Source organism: Nyctereutes procyonoides, unplaced genomic scaffold, assembly GCF_905146905.1.
Source record: "Nyctereutes procyonoides isolate TBG_1078 unplaced genomic scaffold, NYPRO_anot_genome, whole genome shotgun sequence".
In the NCBI taxonomy this organism is placed as follows: Eukaryota; Metazoa; Chordata; class Mammalia; order Carnivora; family Canidae; genus Nyctereutes; species Nyctereutes procyonoides.
This window is the reverse complement of record NW_026575131.1, coordinates 41229261-41250801: the sequence shown is the minus strand read 5'-3', so window position 1 is coordinate 41250801 and position 21541 is coordinate 41229261. Positions and strand designations below refer to the sequence as shown.

General features: G+C 51.9%; 1 protein-coding gene across 3 annotated transcripts in view; it reads left to right on the top strand.

Moving 5' to 3' along the window:
* DHX30 (DExH-box helicase 30) overlaps window positions 1–21541 on the top strand; it is a 29263-nt gene that overhangs the window by 6640 nt on the left and 1082 nt on the right. The window contains exons 2-17 of one of the 3 annotated variants that reach the window (XM_055343799.1): window positions 3016–3111; window positions 4205–4233; window positions 10109–10239; window positions 10873–10983; window positions 14464–14765; window positions 15265–15385; window positions 16122–16271; window positions 18159–18311; window positions 18607–19443; window positions 19673–19748; window positions 19839–19943; window positions 20209–20384; window positions 20605–20811; window positions 20904–20985; window positions 21061–21254; window positions 21346–21505. In XM_055343799.1, coding sequence (XP_055199774.1) covers window positions 4227–4233; window positions 10109–10239; window positions 10873–10983; window positions 14464–14765; window positions 15265–15385; window positions 16122–16271; window positions 18159–18311; window positions 18607–19443; window positions 19673–19748; window positions 19839–19943; window positions 20209–20384; window positions 20605–20811; window positions 20904–20985; window positions 21061–21254; window positions 21346–21505 — 2812 coding nt within the window. In that variant the 5' untranslated portion in view covers window positions 3016–3111; window positions 4205–4226. Of the gene's footprint in view, window positions 1–3015; window positions 3112–4204; window positions 4234–8200; window positions 8436–10108; window positions 10240–10872; window positions 10984–14463; window positions 14766–15264; window positions 15386–16121; window positions 16272–18158; window positions 18312–18606; window positions 19444–19672; window positions 19749–19838; window positions 19944–20208; window positions 20385–20604; window positions 20812–20903; window positions 20986–21060; window positions 21255–21345; window positions 21506–21541 lie in introns of those variants that run through there. The other 2 variants (XM_055343798.1, XM_055343796.1) reach the window with 2 other exon arrangements.

The window sequence follows — 21541 nt, the reverse complement described above, 5'->3', positions numbered from 1 at the left end:
GGCTGTGGTCTGTCTCCAGCCCTTAGTCTTGAGTTGGCAGGCCCTTGATAAATGTGAGTAGACTGATCTATTTGGGATGCAGACTTGTAGCCAGTGTTTTGCCAGAGAGTGACAGCCTGGCCTCAGCATGTGGTGTGCTGTGTGCTATGTGGCTGCATAATTGAGCACCTATATAGGAGACACTAGTGTGGAGACAGCTATGCTTTCTTGCACTCAGGGGCTTAGAGTCTCAAGGGGGCAGGCCATTTGAGACTTCTGAAGGTAAGAGCTATAGCAGTACCCTGCAGCTTTGTGGATAGTGGCCCACTGGGTTTGTGGCTGCCATCTTTCCTCTTATGTAATTCATTACAGCTGCCAGCACCTCCCAGCATGCACACTTGTGTGCCTGGTAAGTGGCCTGTTACTGCCTTTGCTGGCTTCTTAACACAAGTTTCTTGTCTCGGAGGTAATGCCATCAGAAACAGGCCACAAAGAGAATCTGAAGCTGAATCTTTAACAGTCGTCACAAAACTTTGAAAAACACTAGATCAGCAGCAAGAATGGACAATTTTCCTTCAGCTCCATGGTCAGAAGAAGGCTCAGTGAGGTTGTGGGACTGTAACAACTTCCCTGCCCCCAATTACTGAAAATGCTTAATGAAACAATAACCATCAAATTATTTATTCCTCTTTTTTCAATCCAGCATCCCTGTATATGAATGAGAACCCTTCTCAAACAGGACTGGAGAGGTTGAGCGGTCATTTTCCACCTTAAGTTCAAGATAAACCTTGATCCTAGGCACTTTGTTCCAGAAGACCCTATAAGTATTTCTGCTACAACACTGTATGTGTTATCCGCAAAATCACACACCTCTAATGTCATACAAGGGCTTGTGGGAGAAACAGAGCCGAGGCAGTAGAGTGCAACTTTATGGCCAGAGTGTGACAATACCAGTCACTGGGGCCTGGGAATATGCCGTGGACAGCCAAGGCAAGCAGCGCAGTACAGTGCAAAAAATGTACAGAGTGTGTTCGGGAGCAAAGCTGGCAGTGCTGAGGCCGTGCGGGTGGCAGTGGGGCTCTGAGCCCGTGGGGCTGCCAGTAAGGCATGTGTGCAGCTGGCACTGTGGGGGAGGGGGACCTCACTGTAGCTACTTGCGTTTCCCCCCAACATTTTATTATAGAAATTTTCAAAACTACTGAAATGTTGAAGAAATTGTATAGTGAACATCCATGTATCTATCACCTTGATTCCCTACAGGCACTCAATTTTAATTTTTAAAAAGTATAATTGAGGGGCACCTGGGTGGCTCAGTGGGTTAAGCGTCCTACTCTTCATTTCAGCTCAGGTCATGACCTCAGGGTCATGAGATTGAGCCCCACATCAGCCTCTGTGCTGGGCATGGAGCCTGCTTAAGATTCTCTCTTTTTTTTTCTCTCTCTCCCTCTGCCCCTCCCATCCCTGTTCTCCTGTGCTCGTGTATGCACTCTCTCTCTTAAAAAAACGTGTGTGTGTGTGTGTGTGTATACACACACATATCTGGAACAGTCTTTTGTTTTCTTGCTGAAAATTATAAATCTACCTTTGCTGTTCCAGTTCCTTTGCCTTAGAGAAATCACATTTGAACTGAGGGTTTTCATGTTTTCCTGATACCATTCCCTTATGTACCAATTGTATATGAGCCATCTTGCATTACGGAAATGGACATCATGGTAGCAGAGCAAACTGCTGCTCAAGTGTGTAGTGTGTGTGTGGCTGTCTCTGCCTACTCCTCTCCTGCCCCATTTATCATATTGAAACCAGTGGAGCAAAGAGAGCAGGATGCTCATGTACCTTTTACCCCAGACCCAGTGATTCAATGGTGTCTTCACCATGTAGATGGTGGTAAACATGTGAAACCTTATTTACCTATACATTCCCACCTTCCTGTGCAACAGTGATGTTCATGAATATCAAAGTTTTGGGAACTTCTTTAAAAAAGTGCTTTAGGGTGATCCCTGGGTGGCTCAGCGATTTAGCGCCTGCCTTTGGCCCAGGCCTGCGATCCTGGAGTCGTGGATCGAGTCCCGCGTTGGGCTCCCGGTATGGAGCCTGCTTTTCCCTCTGCCTGTGTCTCTGCCTCTCTCTCTCTCTCTCTCTCTCTCCCTGTCTATCATAAATAAATAAATAAATAAATAAATAAATAAATAAATAAATAAATAAATCTTAAAAAAAAAGTAGAGGGACAGCCCCGGTGGCGCAGCGGTTTAGCACCGCCTGAAGCCCAGGGCGTGATCCTGGAGACGGGGGATCAAGTCCCACGTCCGGCTCCCTGCATGGAGCCCGCTTCTCCCTTTGCCTGTCTCTCTCTCTCTCTCTGAATGAATGAATAAATAAATAAATCTTTAAAAAAAGAAAAGTATAGGTCACTGATGAGTAGTATTTAATCTTTAAATGAATGGAAGTATTTGGAATGGCAAATCATTAACTTTTATAAAGAGTGAAAAGGCTGGTAAGTGTGGGTCTGGTCTGGGCTTAGGGAGGACCTGCATAGTCATTTGGTCCTTTCTTGCCCATTTCTTAGAAGTAAAGAGTAATTTGAGACCTGGTTGCTAAAATGCCATCCAGGAACCAACAGCAGACAAGGTTAGCTACCATAAGTGGAAGACAGATAGGGGGATTACATGGTACCACGGCTTTTCAGTTTTCAGCTGTTTTCTTGTTTCATCCTCACAACTTGCAGCTCTAGAGGAGGAAATGGGATGGTTGTTCAGCTCACAGAAGTTGGCTCAGGGAACAGGGAGAGTTTGGGGGCTTTTTTGAGAGGAAGGGATCTCTACAAAGTTATCACATATCACATCTCTACAGAAGACCATTGCCTTCTTTCTGTGTGGAATTGGTGGCACTGTTTCTCAGACCTTGTGACTGGCTTCACATACCATCCAGCAGTCCCACTGCCCAGAGCTCCTCACAGAGGCTCTGAGGTGAGTCAGTCCAGGGGTCTGTAACTGTGAGGAGTGAGAACATGTCACCTTGATGCCCTCTCTCTTTCCCCAGATCGGGCCCAGCACAGGCAGCGTCAGTGCAAACTTCCCCCACCCCGCCTTCCACCCATGTGTGTCAACCCTGCCCCTGGAGGGACCATCTCTCGAGGTAAGGGAGGAGCCTTTGCCTCCAGCATCAGCTTGGTCCAGGGTTTGTGGGGAGGCGGGTGGCAGTGGGAGCCCGGGTGCCAGGGTCATGGTCCTCTGGAAAGCAAGTGAGGAGGAGTGGGGCTAGTGGAGCTGTTGGAACCCTCAGGGAGAGATCATTTGGAAAGGTCTGGGTTATTTTATGGTCCTTGGCCACCTGGCTTAGACCCTGTGGTCTCTTGTGTGACCAGGCATAAAGCCCAGGCTCAGTCTGGGTGTTCAGCCCTAGTGTGAAGAATCTGCAGGGCTTGGATCTTCTAGGCAGTCCCTGGCTCAAGCATTCAGAAAGCACTTGTGGCAGGGCCAGAACAGAGAGCCCTAACCAGGCCCAGTGTCCTCCATCTTGGAGGCTATGGGGATGCCAGGCAGATCTCCTCCTCATCTCCTCCCAGCTCCTCAAAGCACTTTACTGACATTAAAATCTGTTTCTTAGTCCATTCAGCAGGGTAGGCTCTCCTGATTAGGGAGGATGTCAGAGCACCCAGACAGGCAACAGCTCGCCTCAGGTGCACTGGTACCCAGGGATGGGGCCAGTAGTGCGACCTGGGAAGCGTCTCTGCCTGTGAGTGTCCCCTCTCCTCCCTCAGACTTAGATCTTCTCCAGCTCTGCTAAGACCAGTGCTCCTGGTGGCTTTTTGCTTATCCTGACAGCTGCCCCTCTCTGCCCCTTGGCTGCTTGTTCACACCCCGACGCTAGTTGCCTGGAGGAAGAAAACTATTTTAGGTCATAGAGTCTCTGCCTCGTGTGGAGATAGCATTTCCACTTTAGGTTCTGTCTGTAAAGTGCTTTGAAGGTCAAGAGCTCAGGAAGGGTCGGGGAGCATGGAGCACCTCAGTTTCTGCAGCCAATGAGGCTGCCCTGTTCCCCTGAAGTTTCCACATGCGATGCCCTTCTGCTGCAGTGGCCCTGACTCCATATAGCAGCATAGACAGAAATACTTCCCTCTGACTATTTGACTTAGGTGTTAAAGAAATGCCACCCCCCTACCGTTGCCAAAACAAGAGTTGATTGCCCTTTTTTTTTTCTTTCTTAAAATGCCCTGTAACTCGAAAAGGCTGAACGTTAACATTTCCAACATGGCAGGTGAGTGGCTCTGAGAGTGTCAGATGTGCTTTGGCTAAGCTTAAAGATGGTTAGGTGGGATGAACCAGGCAGCACGGCTAGGCAGTGCCTCCTTGAGCACAGGCAGAGGAGAAGGCTGCTCTACGTTGGGGGGCAGCTGCTCCTGGTGGGGAACAGTCCCTGCACTGTCTTCCCCGGAGGTGCACAGCCGCCCCTGAGCCTGATTATCTCCTCACAGCTGCGCCTCCAGAAAGCATCCATGGGTGTATGCATCTTTGCCTCCTCTCTCTCTTTCTGTCTCAACCTAAAAAGGGTTCTTGCCTCCATTTCTTCATCCCAGAAGCAACAGACTTTTTAGTCTACACATGACTGTTGGGCCTTTCTGCCATGCTTTCTGATTCCCTACTGGCTTCACTGGTGCCTCTGCCTTTAGAAGGAAGTGTGTGGCAGAAACAGTCTCTGCTGTTCAGACAGGAAAACGGTGCTTAGAAAATAGTGGCCACTTGAATAGGTTACAGTGCCCATCAGAGTCAGATTTGGAATTGGAAAAAACTTACCTTCTTTACCAGTGTACTCTCACTGTACTGCCAACCTCTTACCAAGGCCTCCTTGGTAAAGGGTGAAGAAATTGAGAGCCTCTTTTGTCAATCTTTCCCACCTACTCTGATTTAAGACGTAGAGCACTGGAAAGCAACATGGGATAACACCCCTTCTGGCAGTATCCAGGGGCCACAGGACTAGTGCTTCCTGTCATTCCCTCATATAGATGTGTCCCCTCTTCTTGGTATGGTGGTTTACTTACAAGGACCCTGTGGCTTTACATATGTGGACAGAAAAGCCATGAGGATGGGTAGGACGGTCAGGGTGGCCATCTGGCTCCTATAGCTCCCTTCACCTTTCTTGTTGCCAGCCAAGTGGATCGTTTCTTGCCACTTTGGCCATCCATAAAATATGACTGTGGTTGAGTACATTGACAGAATGTCAACTGAGATGCTCCTTCTCCTCGCCCCCCCAGAAGTTCTCCGGTCTGCCCAAAGTCTGGACTGTCTTAGACATCCTCTTGTTGCTTTTTCCTGAGGCCTCTAAAGATTAGAGTCCTAAAACATCCTCCTGTGTATTCTGCAGGTCCTTTGCACGTTAATTCCACACTACCAGATGTTGTTTAGCGCATTTAGCACCAGATGTCATGCTTGATTCAGAAATGAACGGAGAGATCCCTGAGCCAGTAACAATTTCTTTTTTTTCAAAAGTTTCTTTGTTCTCACAGGCAAAAGAGTCAACTTTCTCCCTCCAAAAAATGGAGAGTGGAGGAGAAGTCTTTAATATTGGTGGAAAGGAGGAGGGCATACCTGAGCCCTTCTACCTTTCTTCAAAATTCTTTAAGGCTGGGGTCGTCAAACTTTAAGGGTCAGAAAATATTTATTCTAGGCTTAGTGGGCCATGTGGTTTCTTTTGCAGCTCCTTAACTCACGTTATAGTGTGAAAGCTGTAATAGATAATACATAAACAATGAACATGGCTATATTCCAATAAAACTTTATTGATAAAAACAGGCAGTGGGTGGATTTAGTCTGTGGGCTATAGTGTGGCAACCCCTGCTCTAGACCAATGGGGAGAAGATCACAAAACCAGAAGGTTTTTAAGACCTGGTGTAAGAGTTGCCCTCACTTTATAAAAGGCAGTGAGGTTTGTGGAAGTGAAATATTTGCTCAAGGTGATACTAGCTGTTAGAGTCCATATGAAGTAAATGAAATAGGAAACGGGGTCAAGGAGCTCCCTGAGAACCAACTAGTTGGTTGGTATCACATGATGCTTTTTTTAAAACCTAAAATTTCAAATATCTATTCAAAATATGTTTTCTGGGATCCCTGGGTGGCGCAGCGGTTTGGCGCCTGCCTTTGGCCCAGGGCGCGATCCTGGAGACCCGGGATCGAATCCCACGTTGGGCTCCCGGTGCATGGAGCCTGCTTCTCCCTCTGCCTGTGTCTCTGCCTCTCTTTCTCACTGTGTGCCTATCATAAATAAATTAAAAAAGAAATTAAAAAAAAACAAAAACAAAAACAAAACAAAATATGTTTTCTAAAATAGAGAAAATAGTATAGTGAATCCCAAGTACCTGTCACTCTGCTTGAATAGCTAACAGCTCATGGGTAGTCTTGATTTGTATCTATCCCTCCACTTTGGCCCCTTTGGGAGCAGATCCAAGAAATCATAGCATTCCAGCCTTAGCCTGAGCACGTGGCTGTCAGAACAGAGTGCTGTACTGAGGAGTTGCTGAAGCGCCATGATGGACCTAGGCCCTGGTTGCCAAGGGGGTGGGGTCTTTCTGTCTAGGCTTTTGTCTCCTTCAGCCTTTAGACACCACTGTTTTCAAAATTTGGCCTCAGCCCCTAATGCCATTATCAGGCTTGGTAAGCTTCTAGATTCTTTTGAGGGAATTTGGGTTGCTAACAGTCCTTGAAAATTACCCTGAAGCTGGTGGATGCCTTGGCTTTTGGCAAATTAAAGGGACACTTGGCCAAAGTCAAAGCCATTATGTAATCATATTCTGCCCCAAGGGTCTTGCCATCCCAGCGTGGATGATTTGGATAGGGGTGTTGGATATGGATGGCGGTGTCCCCTTGTGAGGTTAGACCACTGACACCAAGGTCACCTTTCCTTTTGCTTCTTTCCTGCTAAGAGCCTATTGAGAAGGGACTACAGGAGTGGAAGTTGAAGCTGCCCCTTCCTGCTCTGGCTCTGTCTCTAAGGGACTTGTCCGGCTCTGTTCCCTGTTGTCTCAGACCTCAGTGGAGGCACTTCTCTAATAGTACTCTGCAGAGCCGCCTTCCAGACATTCCCCTTTTATCCTTATTATAGCCACACCAAATGAGTAGAGCGAATGTGTCCTCAGTTTCCTAATTGATGAATTTGCCCAAGGTTCACAGCTGCCAAGTGGCAGAGCTTGGACTAAGCCCAAGTATTAGGACTCATATCCCATGTTCTTGCCCTTAAGCCAGCAGTTCTCAGAATGTTGTCCCAGACCAGCAGTCTCATTATCATTTGGGAACTTGTTAAAAATGCAGATTCCTGGGCCCTCCTCCAGACCTAATGAATAAGAAACTTGGGGGTGGCTCCTAGCAATGTTTTAACAAGCTCACCGGGAGTCATCAGAGTCAGATCTAGAATTATTAAACACACAAACAAAACCCTCCCTCCAGGCTTATTTCCAGCTGCGCTGCCAACCTCTAACCAAGCCCCTTGCTGTCACTGCCCCAACATGCAGACTCAGTGTGATTCCCAGCTGAGCCAAATAAATCTCTGTTCAGTGCCATACGAGGCAGAAGCGGGGAGCAAGGCAGAAGGGGAATGAGCCTGGCTAGAACCCAGACATAGTATTTTGGAAATAGAATACCATTTGGCTTTCAAACAAGTAAGGAACAGCAGCTCCAGACTCACACTGCTGGACCAGGTCAGTTCTTGGGCCCCTTATCCAAGTCTGGTATTTTTCACCTTTGACTCCAGCCCTGGAATTAAAAGTGGTCTGCTTATGTTCAGATCTTCCCTGTCCTGGATCTGGATTCTTCATCAGGTTTACACTGTAAGCCATTAAATGAGATGGGGGTGCCCTGGTTTAGCGGCCATCCTCCCTCTTGGGTCTGGAGGGTAACCAATTTGGCAGGACACGTGAAAGGCATTTATGAGCAATGGGTGGGATTCATCTCCTTGGATGGACGTTGAGCTCAGGCCTGAACTTTCCCAGAGCCCCCTTCCGTCTTCCGCCCCCGATTCAGGCAACGAGTCTGTGGGTTGGGCTTTGGCGGGACAGTGACTTCAGCTGGGTGCCAGCCGCCCCAGGCTGCCCAGCAGGTGGCAAGCGCAGAGCGAAAGGGGCCCCCAGCTGAGTGAGACGAGCGCCCGGCTCGGTGACCCCGCCCCGGACCTCCCGGCCGCCAGGGGGCGCGCGGGCCGCTGCTGCCGCCCTCCCGCCCCGTCCCTGCCCGGCTCCGGGCCCGCGGGGGCCGGCGGGAGCGCGATGGCGGCCGCCAGGAGGCTCATGGCGCTGGCTGCCGGCGTCTCTCCGCGCCTTCGACCGCCGGGCCCCCGCGCCGCCGGGCGACAGGGACGCTCGCGCGGCTTCTCGTCAGGCTGCGCCCACCCCGATCACACGAAGGACGCGGCCGAGGCGGAGGCAGGGGTGGCCCCTGGCGGCCCCGGGGACAGCGACGGAAGCATGGTGAACGGTGAGGGCCGGGGCGCGGGGCGCGGGCCGGGGGCGGGCCTGGCGGGCCGCGGCGCTGCCCTCGTGAGGCTCGGGGCGGCACAGGCCCAAGTGGACCGCGGCCGCGGATTTTCGGGGCCCGGAGCGCCCGCACCAGGCAAGAGTAGGTGAGAGGCGCGGGACGTGGCGGGCGTGCGGGAGACCCGGAGACCCCACCTCCCGCCCGAATGGGGTCGTTAGAGATCGGGGTAAGCACACCCTCCCCAGGGGCGCTTGGCACTTCGTCTTTGAGGTGGACGCGGAGTCCCAGCGTTGGGTCTCCCAGTAGCGCAGGGAATGACACCGGTGAGCGCGTCCCTGCCTAGACGATGGACACAGACTAACCTCCTGCCCTGTAGAGCTGGAGGGGGACCAGTGCACATCTCTTGTTGTGCCTGGGGGCTCTGGTGGCCTCCTTAAGTTTGGGTCCCTTTGTGGGAACCCCTTTGAGTCTTAACTGCTTGAATCTGAGTTGCTTTATGAGTTCTTTAGAGGGAGCCAGAGTCTGGGAGAAGCCTCCCTCTTAGCCAGTTGACACCGTCATCTGCGCCAAGGAAAACGGTCTCAATCCAGGATTAGGGTTACATCAGCTCCTGGAGGAGCTTTGTCCAAATACAGAGGCTTCCCCAACATCACCACCATTCTTAGGGGCCCCATGAGGATCAGGGTGGCCTTTGGTGAAAAATCTCCCTGGCTGATTTATGACTAATGGGTACAGGTGTACAAAGTTTTGCTTTTTGGAACTGGTTTGAAACCAGATATAACACCAGAGGCTGTGGGTGCAGAATGAAAAGGCTTCCCATCTCCTCTGCCAGTGTCTGACCCTGCATCTCTTGAAGGGCCGCTTTGGTGCTTTGGGGCCCTTCTTCTGTTTTTAGCTGGTCCCAGCCTTCTTCCCGGCCTGGCTGAGCCTTGTGTCTGGCATAAGCTGCCTCTAGTTGGACATCTCACCCATTTATACTTTGGGATTGATCCAAAGTACAAATCAAAAAAAGTGAGATACTTCTGGTGTCTAATGCATCCTGCCTCCACTTGACTCCAGTGAACTTGGGGGAGGGATAGCTTATGTCTGTCTCAGCTATGGAGATCCCCGATCAATGTCTCTATGTATAATCTGGCTCCAAGAGGCCTTTTGCGGGATGCTGAGGTGCAGTTGAGGGCTAGGGCCTTGTATTCAGACTTTGGGACCAACCCTCCCTTTTGTGTCTTTCATTATATGAGGGGCCTTGCATTGTCTCAATTTCTAGTTTGTTTGTGTGGTGGAGTTTTGTTTGTTTTTTGTTTTTTGTTTTTCCTTTTGTTCGGTACCTTCTTTCAGACCTCAGACACTGGGGTTTGTTGCCATCTAGGCTTTTGTAGCTGATGTATTAAATCAGGAGCTTATGGGGAGGAGGTTGCTGGCTGTTTTCCTCTGTGGTGTGTGGCTCACTGGTCCTTCTTCAGGAAATGGTTGTGCAAGTGGGTCTGGTTGTGCACGTTTACTATCCCCTGTAGACCCTGAAGCTGTGCCTCTCTCCTTTTCTAAGATGCTCCTGGGTGGTGTGGGGTCTTGAGCCAACATCCTCAGTATCCAGCCCAGGGTTGTCCTGATACACACCCCATGGAGTTTTTAAAAGAAAAAGAGCAACTATAATGCTTTTGTTCTTATTTTCTTAGCTTCTAGGGACCTATTAAAAGAGTTCCCACAGCCCAAAAACCTTCTCAACAGTGTAATTGGAAGAGCCCTCGGCATCTCACATGCAAAAGACAAACTGGTCTACGTGCACACAAATGGACCGAAGAAAAAGGTAACTCACTGGTGGCTGGGAGACATGTTGGTGTGACTTTCAGGAAAGAGGCTGGCTGCCTTTTTCTCCCTCAGATTTCTTTGTCAGGGAGGCTATAGAGTGGGTTTTGTGAATTGAGAATGGTCAGCAGAGAATCTCAGTGCAAAGCTAGGTCTGAAAAAGAGCCTGATTTAGAGAAAGGGAGCACAGAAGAGATGAGGTGAGGAGGTGCCATCTTGGGTATGACAGGCCTCTGCGCTGACCCCTGGTTCTGGTCCCAGTTGATCACTGGGACTGCAGAGGGTCAGAATTGATACAGATTCCTGTTCCCAGAGTCTCATAGGTCCTGGGACCCACAGAAGCATGCAGGCAAACCATTCTGAATGAAGATTTTTAACAATAAAGATGGGTCCCACCTTGCCTTCTGGCTAGAACATGGCACTTTGAAGAAGCAAAACAACTTGAGGTGGGATGAATGGCTTGAGGATGGGAAGGTTGGAGCCTCATGGGGGTTAGCCATGGGCGTGGGGTGCTGCCTGCATTGGGCTCTGCTGCCATCAGGCCCATAGCTGCACTGTTCATCCTCTTGTGTGATTTGCAGCAACTCTGCAGTCTGGAAAGGCGCGGGTCCTGATTCTCTCTTCTCTTCCCCAGAAAGTCACCCTCCACATAAAGTGGCCCAAGAGCGTGGAGGTAGAAGGCTATGGCAGCAAGAAGATCGACGCTGAGCGGCAGGCTGCGGCTGCAGCCTGCCAGCTGTTCAAGGTGACCCTTCCCTTGAGAAAGCCAGGCCGACCTCTGTCTGGGAAAGTCCTGGCCCCGGGCTCTGATGGACTTTCTGGTACCAAGTGCCTCTAGGTGGAGGTTCACAGGTGTTTTACTCACCTGGCTTTCTCACCTTGTGTTTTTTCTCTGATTATGCAGCCAATGAAGGAATACCTGGGTGTTTGGGTTTGGATTGGTTTTTTGCCACTGTAGTCACCTGCCTCTTGTGGTTTCAGAAGACATGGAGGAGAGCTCTTTATGAAAAACACTCCCTTCGTACGGCACCATGGATATACTTCCATTTGGTTTCTATTTTTCTTTTCCCGTTACCTCACGTGGGTTTTCCCTGTAGCCACACAGTTGTCTCTTACTTGGGATACAAGCAGTCGTTGCTTCTGTCACTTCCCAGTGGTTGGGCATGGGCTGCTTTCAGGTTCTTGGTTACCCAGTATTTAGCCCTTCAGTGTTGCTCACCAGTGTTCTGTCCATCCCTCTTTGCCAACCTTGAATCTTGCTTGGGCTCCCCAGTGTTCACTTCTGCTCCAGTGGGGACAAAGCTGGGGGCCCAGTATTCCTTCAGATTCTCTTCAACTGAATACCCAGGCCTTCACTGTCCCCAGCCTCTTCCCTGCGTTTGAGGAGGAAGGGCCCTCTTCCTAGCCTGGGCCCCACATCACCCTTTTCTGGTCTCTATCCCCTTTCTGTGTCTCTTCTCTGTCTCCTCTCCCACCCTTTACTTTCCAGATCCCTCCTCTTCTGAGTCTTTTCTATGGGCTTTGTACATGCCTCAGTATCCTGATCCTTCCTCTTTGCCAGAGAGGACACAGCCCTCTCTGCTTGTTGTGTCCCTTGTCCTGCTCGCTGGTTGCCTTATCCCCACAGTGCCTAATGGATAGCAGTGGTCACTGGGTGATTATTGAATGACTGGAACAACACTTTGGCTGGCCAGCCTTTCTGAGCCTCGCTTTACCCAAATGTTTCGAGCCCCTCTCCTCAACCCCTGGATTATACCCCCCTCTCCTCCTGTCAGGGTCACCACAGGCTCTTCTTCCTCTCCCACCCTCTTATAACATCTGTGTGTGCTCTATCCCCTTTTCCCTGGGGAAATCTTATCTTTTACTAGTTTAGCCACCCTCTCTGCTGAATTTCTCAGAAATCTGCATCTTTCAGAGCAGCTCTACCTCTGGAAATCTCAATGGGGATGGAGGTGGATTTTGACCCCCATGGACGTTTGGTTAACATCTGGAGACGTTTTTGTTGGCCACAGCTGAAGGAATGCTACTGCCCTAATGCCAGGGATGCTTCTAAATGCCCTACAATGCCCTGGCCAGCCCCCCCCCCCCCCCCCCCCCCCCGGAACAAAGAATTAGCTGACATTCAAATGTCAGTAGTACCGAGGGTGAAAGATTCTTCTCTGGATGTTCATAGGTGGCCTGTGTGCAGCGAGTTTGTGGTCATATTCCTCCCTGGCCCTTCTTCTGTTCCTATCTATATTCTGCTCATAGCCTCTTTTTGATTTATATGTTTGTTGAATTGTGATGTTACACAAAATGTAAATTTTATTATCTTCACCATCTTTCAGTGAATAGTTGACTAGTATTAAGCATAGCGTTAGGCACTGTGCAGCCAGTCTCCAGAACTTCTTCACCTCACAAAATTGAAACTCCATACCCATTAAACAACAAATCTCCATTCCATTTCCCTTCCCATCGGCCCCTGGCAGCCACCATTCTACTGCCTGTTTCTCAGAGAAACAGACTCGTCTGGGGTCTCTGACTCCTCTAGAGACTTCATATCCTCATCTAAGTGGAATCCTACAGTATTTGTCTCTTTGTCATTGGCCTATTGTACTTAGGACAGTGTCCTCAAGGTCCATTCATGTAGCTTATGCCAGAATTCTCCTCCTTAAAGCTGAGTAATACTCTGTTGTATGGATGTGCCACTTTTTTTGTATTCATTCATGCATTGATGGGCACTTTTGTTTGTTGTTTCCATTTTTTGGCTCTTGTGAATAATGCTATAAACATGAGTGTACAAATAATCTCTATGGGACACTGGGTTCAATTCCCAGAAGTGGAATTGCTGGATTGTATGGTTGATCTTAATTTTTTTAATGAAGTTGCCATATTGTTTTCCACAGTGGCTGTAATGTTTTACATTCCCACCAGCGGGGCATGAGGGTTCCAATTTCTCTGCATCTGTACCAACACTTTTTGGTAGCTGTCTTAATCGTGCGAAGTGGGTTCTCTTGGTTTTCATTGGCATTTCCCTAATGAGTACTAAGGTTGAAGATCTTTTCTCTCTTTCTTAAGGTGAATTTTTAACTTTGTGTTAACTGCACAGTCTTTTTTCAGTATGTAAAATATTGTATCCTAATTGTAGATCTTATACAGATTAGCTTCAGGACAGACTGAAGGAAAAGACAGTGTTTGCTTTTCACATCCCCAATTGTTGTTCCTGACTGTCAGAGGAAAATAGTCCTGTCAACTCTTCACAGCTCCCAAAAGCACATTCTCTCAGGTCCTTCATCTTCTCCTTGGGAAAGAAGAAAGAAAGGACACAGCTACAGATTATAGGGAGGTGTCAAATGCCCGAAGCTTATCCACACTTGGATGGGAATTATGTTAATGATGTTCATCTGGCTTCTCAGTTAGTGGTTCCTTAGACTCTGGTCATCTTGCATTTCTGTTCTGCCTCACTGATTCTGAATTTCTTGAAGGCAGGGACCAGGTCTCGTCTCTCCTGATGATGTTCAGGGTAGCCAGCATGTTGCATTGTGTGTGCTAGAGACTCAACACATTTTATTTGGTATTCTCCAGAAAAGAATGAAGGTATAATACGTTTTAAAATAATATATTTTATATACAAGGTTTTTCTTTTTATTTTTTTTAAGATTTTATTTATTTATTCATGAGAGAGGCAGAGACATAGGCAGAGAAAGGAGAAGCATGCTCTATGCAGGGGCCTGACGCAGGACTCGATCCCGAAATTCCGGGATCACGTCCTGAGCCAAAGGCAGGCACTGAACCGCTGAGCCACCCTGGTGTCCCTATGTAAATGGCTTTAAAAGCTTTAAAAGCATCCCAGGTTATTTCCAGAGTATGTTCTCAGCATAGGATTCTTAGGTTAGACCAGAGACAAATCTGTTTTGTGTTGTGGGCTCTCCAATTCTCCTAACTGCTATATTCACTGAAGCTTCTAGGTCACTTTGTGAATGCATCAGGTTTCCCATTGCCTGTGGAGGTTTGTTTTTTTTTTTTTTTTTTGTCTATTAGGTTTAAAGGTTTACCTTGTCATTTTCATGTGTCAGAGCTAGATATTTTAAATGCCCTTTTGATGCCCAGTTCAGGACTGGGGGCTGGAGTGGGCAGACAGGTACAGAGGTATGGCTCCTGCAAGGGGACTTACAGTGTAAGAGGGCAGGTTCTGGGCAGATTGAGGTGTGAGGATGGATCCCCACAACACTCCTTTCCTCTCCAGGGCTGGGGCCTGCTGGGTCCCCGAAATGAGCTGTTTGATGCAGCCAAATACCGTGTGCTAGCTGATCGCTTTGGCTCTCCGGCTGACAGCTGGTGGCGCCCAGAACCCACCATGCCACCTACTTCCTGGCGGCAGCTGAACCCTGAGAGCATCCGGCCAGGGGGACCTGGGGGCCTGTCCCGCTCCTTGGGCCGGGAGGAAGAGGAGGATGAGGAGGAAGAGCTGGAGGAGGGGACCATTGATGTCACCGACTTCCTGTCCATGACCCAGCAGGACTCCCACACCTCACTCAGGGACTCGAGGTACAGCTGGACGTGGGGGACGCAGGAAAGCTGGCTGCACCTTGACACGGGGATGGGTGATATTCCTTGAGAGCCTTCTCTGAAGAGGGAGGGCCCCTGTCCAGCCTCGCAGCCCGCGTGTCCCGTTAGTCATATGGGTATGTCTGCCGTTTTGGGGGAGAGTGGTCTTCTCTGTGTGGCTGGGCTTCTGCAAAACAGCAGCAAGGACCCTCCCTCCAGGTCACACTTGGGTCCCTCTAAGGCCCAGCCATTGCTCTGCTTGCCCCTGGGCCTCTGCCCTCACTTATCTGTTTGGGGGGGAACTGAGGGAGCATCAATCATGCTGTGTGTCTTGAGAGGATCAGAGGCCATGCGAAGATGCCTGGCCTGCCATCTTTTTCATGCCTCTTGGTGCCTGCTGCACCGCTGCAGTGTCTTAATGCCCTTGGCCTCAGAGCCTGAGGTGAAATTGGCCCATGAAGAGATAGAGCTGTTTCATCTGAACTTTTGGTCCTCCCAGGGGGGGTTCCTTTGAAATGACAGACGACGACAGTGCTATTAGGGCTCTGACCCAGTTTCCACTTCCCAAGAACCTTCTGGCCAAAGTGATTCAGATAGCAACATCATCCTCCACAGCAAAGGTGAGTTGGGTCTCCTAGAAGTGTGTGTGGGTGGGGAGCTGGCTTGGTTATGTCTCCTCCTCCCTGGGACCAGATAAGAGGGAAGCTACAAGTGTGTGAGAAGGCTGAGGTTACCTGTACCCTCAGCCTGCACCTAGGCCAGGCAGGGGCCTTGAGGCCCTTGGGAGTGTGAAGAGGGTGAAGCAGCCAGGACTGAATGGAAGTTGCTGAGGGCACTCTGGGGGTGGGCTGGTGGGAGCGGGAAACCCAAGTTTGGTCAGGGGCAACTGGCAGGAGTGGGGTGGGGGTGGTGCTGTCCTGCTGAGGTGTGAATGTCATGTCTGTGACCAGGCTCAGGGCTTCCATAAACAGTTTGCCCCGGGGCTAAGACCTTTATGCACCTCCAGAATGGGCCTGGTTTTGGCTCACGCTGACAGGTATGACCCACAGCTGCCACCATACCTGTTTGCTTCAAAGGGTGCTGAGAGCACAGTGGGCCAGGAGGATAGGTGGCGGCATGGCCCAGACACTGACTGTCTTCTCCTGTGAAACCACCAGACTGCCAGAGAAGCCAGCCCTGCCCTAGGGAGCTATGGCCCTATTGTGGCTTGCTTCTGCTGGCCAGTGGTAATCTCACGTGGCCATTGTTTGGCACCTGCTGAGATGGGGGTTAATTCCATCGCTGGGTTCCTCAGCACTCTGAGAACTGCATTTCCTGCCTCTCTATATATAGCCATCTCTCTTGCCTTCCATGTAGAACCTCATGCAGTTCCATACTGTGGGCACCAAGACCAAGTTGTCCACCCTCACTCTGCTCTGGCCCTGTCCCATGACCTTTGTCGCCAAAGGGCGCCGCAAAGCAGAGGCTGAGAATAAGGCGGCAGCCCTGGCCTGCAAGAAACTGAAGGTGAGTTGGGTAGGATCCCTGGTGTGATGTGTGGGAGGTCTCTGAACTCCCTTACCCTTGGTGAATCGGTCCTGTTCTCCAGGAATGAAATCTACCACAGCAGACCTTTGGCCTGAGCACAAAAGCATCTGGTGTCTAGGCCTTGCTTGTCAGGCCATGGGCTGCCATTTCCAGGAGTTCCTCACTCTCTCTCTGAAGGTGCTTTGCCAGTGAGCTTAGCCTTTTCGGTGTTGCCAGAACCCAGGTGAAGTCAGGAGGGGCCATGCCTGTTTGTCTGAATGGCACAAATCTGGTGGGGAGTAGTGGCTGTGCTGAATGGCAGAATGGGTGTCTAGAAAGATCTGGATTATATGGCCATTGTGGACAAAACGAATAAGGCATTATGTGGGATGGAGATTGGAGATTCCATGAACCCCAAGGTAAGGCAGTGCCCTTGAAGAGGCTTTGGAGGTTGGCTGTGCCCAGCAGTGGGAGCCAGCATGGCTGTGGCTGCTGAGAAGTAGGGGATCAACCCACATCAGTACAGGTTTAGTTTGCAGAGCAAGAGGGCGGAGAGGCCCTGCTTTTTGCTCTGGTCAGATATATCTGGTGTGTGGTTAGCTCTGGGAACCCCATTTTAGACACAGTTGATGGTAAGAGGTAACAAGAGCCTGGAGGATAGAAGAGGGATCAGGGCATCTGAGTGGCACAGTTGGCTAAGTGACTCTTGGTTTCAGCTCAGGTCAAGATCTCGGGGTCGTGAGATCGAGCCCCTGTCAGGTTTCTGCACTCAGCTGGGAGTCTGTCTGCTTGATATTCTCTCTCTCTGCGCCTCCCTCCACTTGCATGTGTGTGCTCTCTCACTCTGAATGAATAAATGAATGAATAAATAAAATCTTTTAAACAAGAAGAGGGAGAGGTACAGGTACTTGTGACTCAGGAGGGCAGAACTAGGGCTCATTGGTGGAATTTCGCAGAAGTCTGAATTTTAGCTTGATAGACAGGCACTGGTGATCAGGAGCCTCACAGCATAGGCAAATCCTGACTTGGAAGGAGCCAGCTCCCAGGTGGCAGCAGCTCAGAGCAGCTGGCTGGCCGCCTGTCAGGGGCCACAGGTGAACTCTGAGGCCTGGCAAAGGTGGAGGCCTCACCTGGAGCAAGGTGGCTCTGTTGGCACCTCCTGTGGTCCAGGGGCTAGTCTTTGCCCTGAGGTCAGCCCCTTGGGGGCGGTCTTCTTGAAAGGAGTGTTTGAGCTGGAGAGGGCGAGCAAAATCCTGATAGTACAGGGACAGGAACACAAGATGAGGGAAGAAAGAGCGGCTCTCCACACCTGCCTGGGTGACTTTGGACATGTAGGGAAAGAAGAGGCAGTATCTGTCGAGTTATGTGGACAGACATTGCTAAGAAATTGCACCTACATTTGTATGACGGGGTCACAGGTAGAACGGGTGCCATGTGGAGACGGGGTGGGGTAGCAGCAGACTGGAAAGGTTGCAGGGGTGGGGTGTGCTTGGGAGAGGCAGTGAAAGTGGAGGTGCTGTGAGGTGGTGATGGGGTCACGAAGGGCCTGGCCCATCTGGCTTGGAGGTCCGTGCTGGGAATTCATAGAGGCAAGATTCGGCTGTTACGGGGGCCCGGTTGCTCAAGGAGAGGTTTCTGAGGGGTATCACTCAGGTTTTTGACATGGCAAATACTGTTTTTCTTGAATTGTTTTTAACTAGTTTAAATAGTGGGACAGGGGTGGAGATTTATATTTTCCTTCCTAATTACTTTCCTGTGTACAATGTCTGCCAAAGACTAAAATCTCTAGAAAGAGGTTGCTCTGCATGATTTCTCTCAAGTCGCGAGCCCGCCCAGGCCGGTTGTGGGGAGGCAGAGGGACAGATCAAGCTGTACGTGTCTCCGCAGAGCCTGGGCCTGGTGGACCGCAACAACGAGCCGCTTACCCATGCCATGTATAACCTGGCCTCCTTGCGTGAGCTGGGTGAGACCCAGCGCCGGCCGTGTACCATCCAGGTGCCTGAGCCCATCCTCCGAAAGATAGAAACCTTCCTGAACCATGTAAGAGAACCAAGAGAACCCCTTCCTAGTCCCCCCGCCCACCTCCGTCTTCTCTGACTGAAAGCCTCTATGTGCAGCAGGCAGTAGTAGCTGCGCGTTTTCCCCAAGGTTGGAGCCTGGGAGTGCCCTTGCCCTGAGCCACCCAGTGTTGCCCAAGAGAGTCCTAGGGCAGTCCCCCTGCTGGCGTGCTGGGCCTCGGCACCTGGCCCAGGAGAAACGTGTGGAGGGGCTCACGAGTGAATGAGGAAGAAGGTATCTGTCTTTCACCGTTTTGCTTCCTTCTCCCATCCCCCAGTACCCTGTGGACAGTTCATGGATCTCCCCAGAGCTCCGGCTGCAGAGTGATGACATCTTGCCCTTGGGCAAGGACTCGGGGCCCCTGAGTGACCCTATTACAGGCAAGCCCTACGTGCCCCTGTCAGAAGCAGAGGAAGTACGTCTGAGCCAGAACTTGCTGGAGCTGTGGCGGCGGCGAGGGCCTGTCTGGCAGGAGGCCCCCCAGCTCCCTGTGGACCCACATCGGGACACCATCCTCAATGCCATTGAGCAGCACCCGGTGGTGGTCATCTCTGGGGACACAGGCTGCGGAAAGACCACACGCATCCCCCAGCTACTGCTGGAGCGTTATGTGAGCGAGGGCCGTGGCGCCCGCTGCAATGTAATTATCACTCAGCCGCGCCGCATCTCCGCCGTGTCTGTGGCACAGCGGGTCAGCCACGAACTGGGCCCCTCTTTGCGCCGGAATGTGGGCTTTCAGGTACGGCTGGAGAGCAAGCCACCGGCCCGCGGCGGGGCCCTGCTCTTCTGCACCGTGGGCATCCTGCTGCGGAAGCTGCAGAGCAACCCCAGCCTGGAGGGCGTGAGCCATGTCATCGTGGATGAGGTCCACGAGCGGGACGTGAATACAGACTTCCTGCTGATTCTGCTCAAGGGCCTGCAGCGGCTCAACCCAGCCCTGCGGCTGGTGCTCATGAGTGCCACAGGTGATAACGAGCGCTTCTCCCGCTACTTTGGTGGCTGCCCTGTCATCAAGGTGCCGGGCTTCATGTACCCGGTCAAGGAGCACTACTTGGAGGACATCCTGGCCAAGCTGGGCAAGCACCAGTACCCACACAGGCATCGGCACCACGAGGTGAGGGCACCTGCTCGCTGCCCCCCCCCAGCCCCCTTCTGGGTTTCCCTCCTCCCTCTCCCTTTGGCGCAGTGGCCTAGGGTGAGTTCATGCTGCCAAGCCTCAGTTTCTGGGATAGAAACAGGAAACCATGGCTTCTGGGCAAGGTTTTGATGAGGGTTGGGGGTGACTTGTTGAGTGCCTTGCCCTGGGGCTGTGACTGTGGCCTCTTCCCCCCCCCCCCCCCCAGTCTGAGGATGAGTGTGCACTGGATTTGGACCTCGTGACTGATCTGGTTCTGCACATCGATGCCCGAGGGGAACCAGGTGGGTGCTTTCCCCTCTGCCCTGTGCCCCCCCCCCCCCGACCTCCACCTGCCGAGAGTGACAGCTCATGCCTGTAGGGCCCCTTTACAGGTGGGATCCTCTGCTTCCTGCCTGGTTGGCAGGAGATCAAAGGAGTGCAGCAACGCCTCCAGGAGGCCCTGGGCATGCACGAGAGCAAGTACCTCATCCTGCCAGGTGAGAGCGTGGGTGCAAGTGAGGCGTGATGGCCCCTGGACACCAGTCCTGCCCTCTGGCTTGGAGACTCTGAGCCAATTGGGACTCAAGGTGCCTGGATTTCTGACCAGGCTGCCCTACTTTTGCTGGCTTTTCCACCTTTCCCAGGCATAGTCTTGATCTGGGCCTCAGTTTCATCAAGATGGGGTCAAAATCCTTGCCCTGTGCGCTCATCACAGGGAGCAGTAGCAGTGCCCATAACTGGCATGTTCTTGCCACCCACCAGTGCACTCCAACATCCCCATGATGGACCAGAAGGCCATATTCCAGCAGCCGCCAGTTGGGGTACGCAAGATTGTCTTGGCCACCAACATCGCGGAGACGTCGATCACAGTCAATGACATCGTGCACGTGGTGGACAGTGGTCTGCACAAAGAGGAGCGCTATGATCTGAAGACCAAGGTGGCATCCCTCTCCTAAGCCCAGCCGGCCCCTGGGGGAAGAGCTACACATTCCGAGGTGGCCCGTAGCCCAGATCAGCCTCAGCCATATTCGTGGGCTCTCGGTGTCCCTGTTGGGGTGGGGAGTGTTGAGGGGTTGGGTGAGGCGAAGGCCAGCGAGGGGGAGCACCAAGGAAGGCCTGTTGGCATCAGCACAGCCACTTACCCGCCCCCTCCCTCAGGTGTCCTGCCTGGAGACCGTGTGGGTGTCCCGAGCTAACGTGATCCAGCGCCGGGGCCGGGCGGGCCGCTGCCAGTCAGGCTTTGCTTACCACCTATTCCCACGGAGCCGGCTGGAGAAAATGGTCCCTTTCCAAGTGCCGGAGATTCTCCGCACTCCCCTTGAGAACCTGGTGCTACAAGCCAAGATCCACATGCCTGAGAAGACGGTGCGCCAGAGGCGGGGCTGGGCAAGGGCTGGGCTTGGTTAGGGATGGCGGGATGCGGGGCTCATGGTGGGTCTGGCTGGTTCTTGCTATAGGCAGTGGAGTTCCTTTCCAAGGCCGTGGACAGTCCGAACATTAAGGCAGTGGATGAGGCTGTGATCTTGCTCCAGGAGATCGGTGAGTGGGGTGGGCCGGGGCCGGGCTGCCACTCGTCGGCTCTTAAGGGAGAATCTGACAGCTGAGCTGTTGCAGGAGTGCTGGACCAGCGGGAGTACCTGACCACCCTGGGGCAGCGCCTGGCCCACATCTCCACCGACCCCCGGCTGGCCAAGGCCATAGTGCTGGCCGCCATCTTCCGCTGCCTGCACCCGCTGCTGGTGGTTGTTTCCTGCCTCACCCGGGACCCCTTCAGCAGTAGCCTGCAGAACCGGGCGGAAGTGGATAAGGTCAGCCCCAGCCCCTCCCCCACCCTGGGTCCTGAAGCAGCTACCCCTGGCCCTCTCAGCCTGTGACCCTGGCACCCCCTCCTACTCCCAGGTGAAGGCACTGTTGAGCCACGACAGTGGGAGTGACCACCTGGCCTTTGTGCGTGCTGTAGCTGGCTGGGAGGAGGTGCTGCGCTGGCAGGACCGCAGCTCCCGTGAGAACTATCTGGAAGAGAACCTGCTCTATGCACCCAGCCTGCGCTTCATCCACGGTCAGTGGGATGCCCCAGCCTCCACAAACTGCCCCC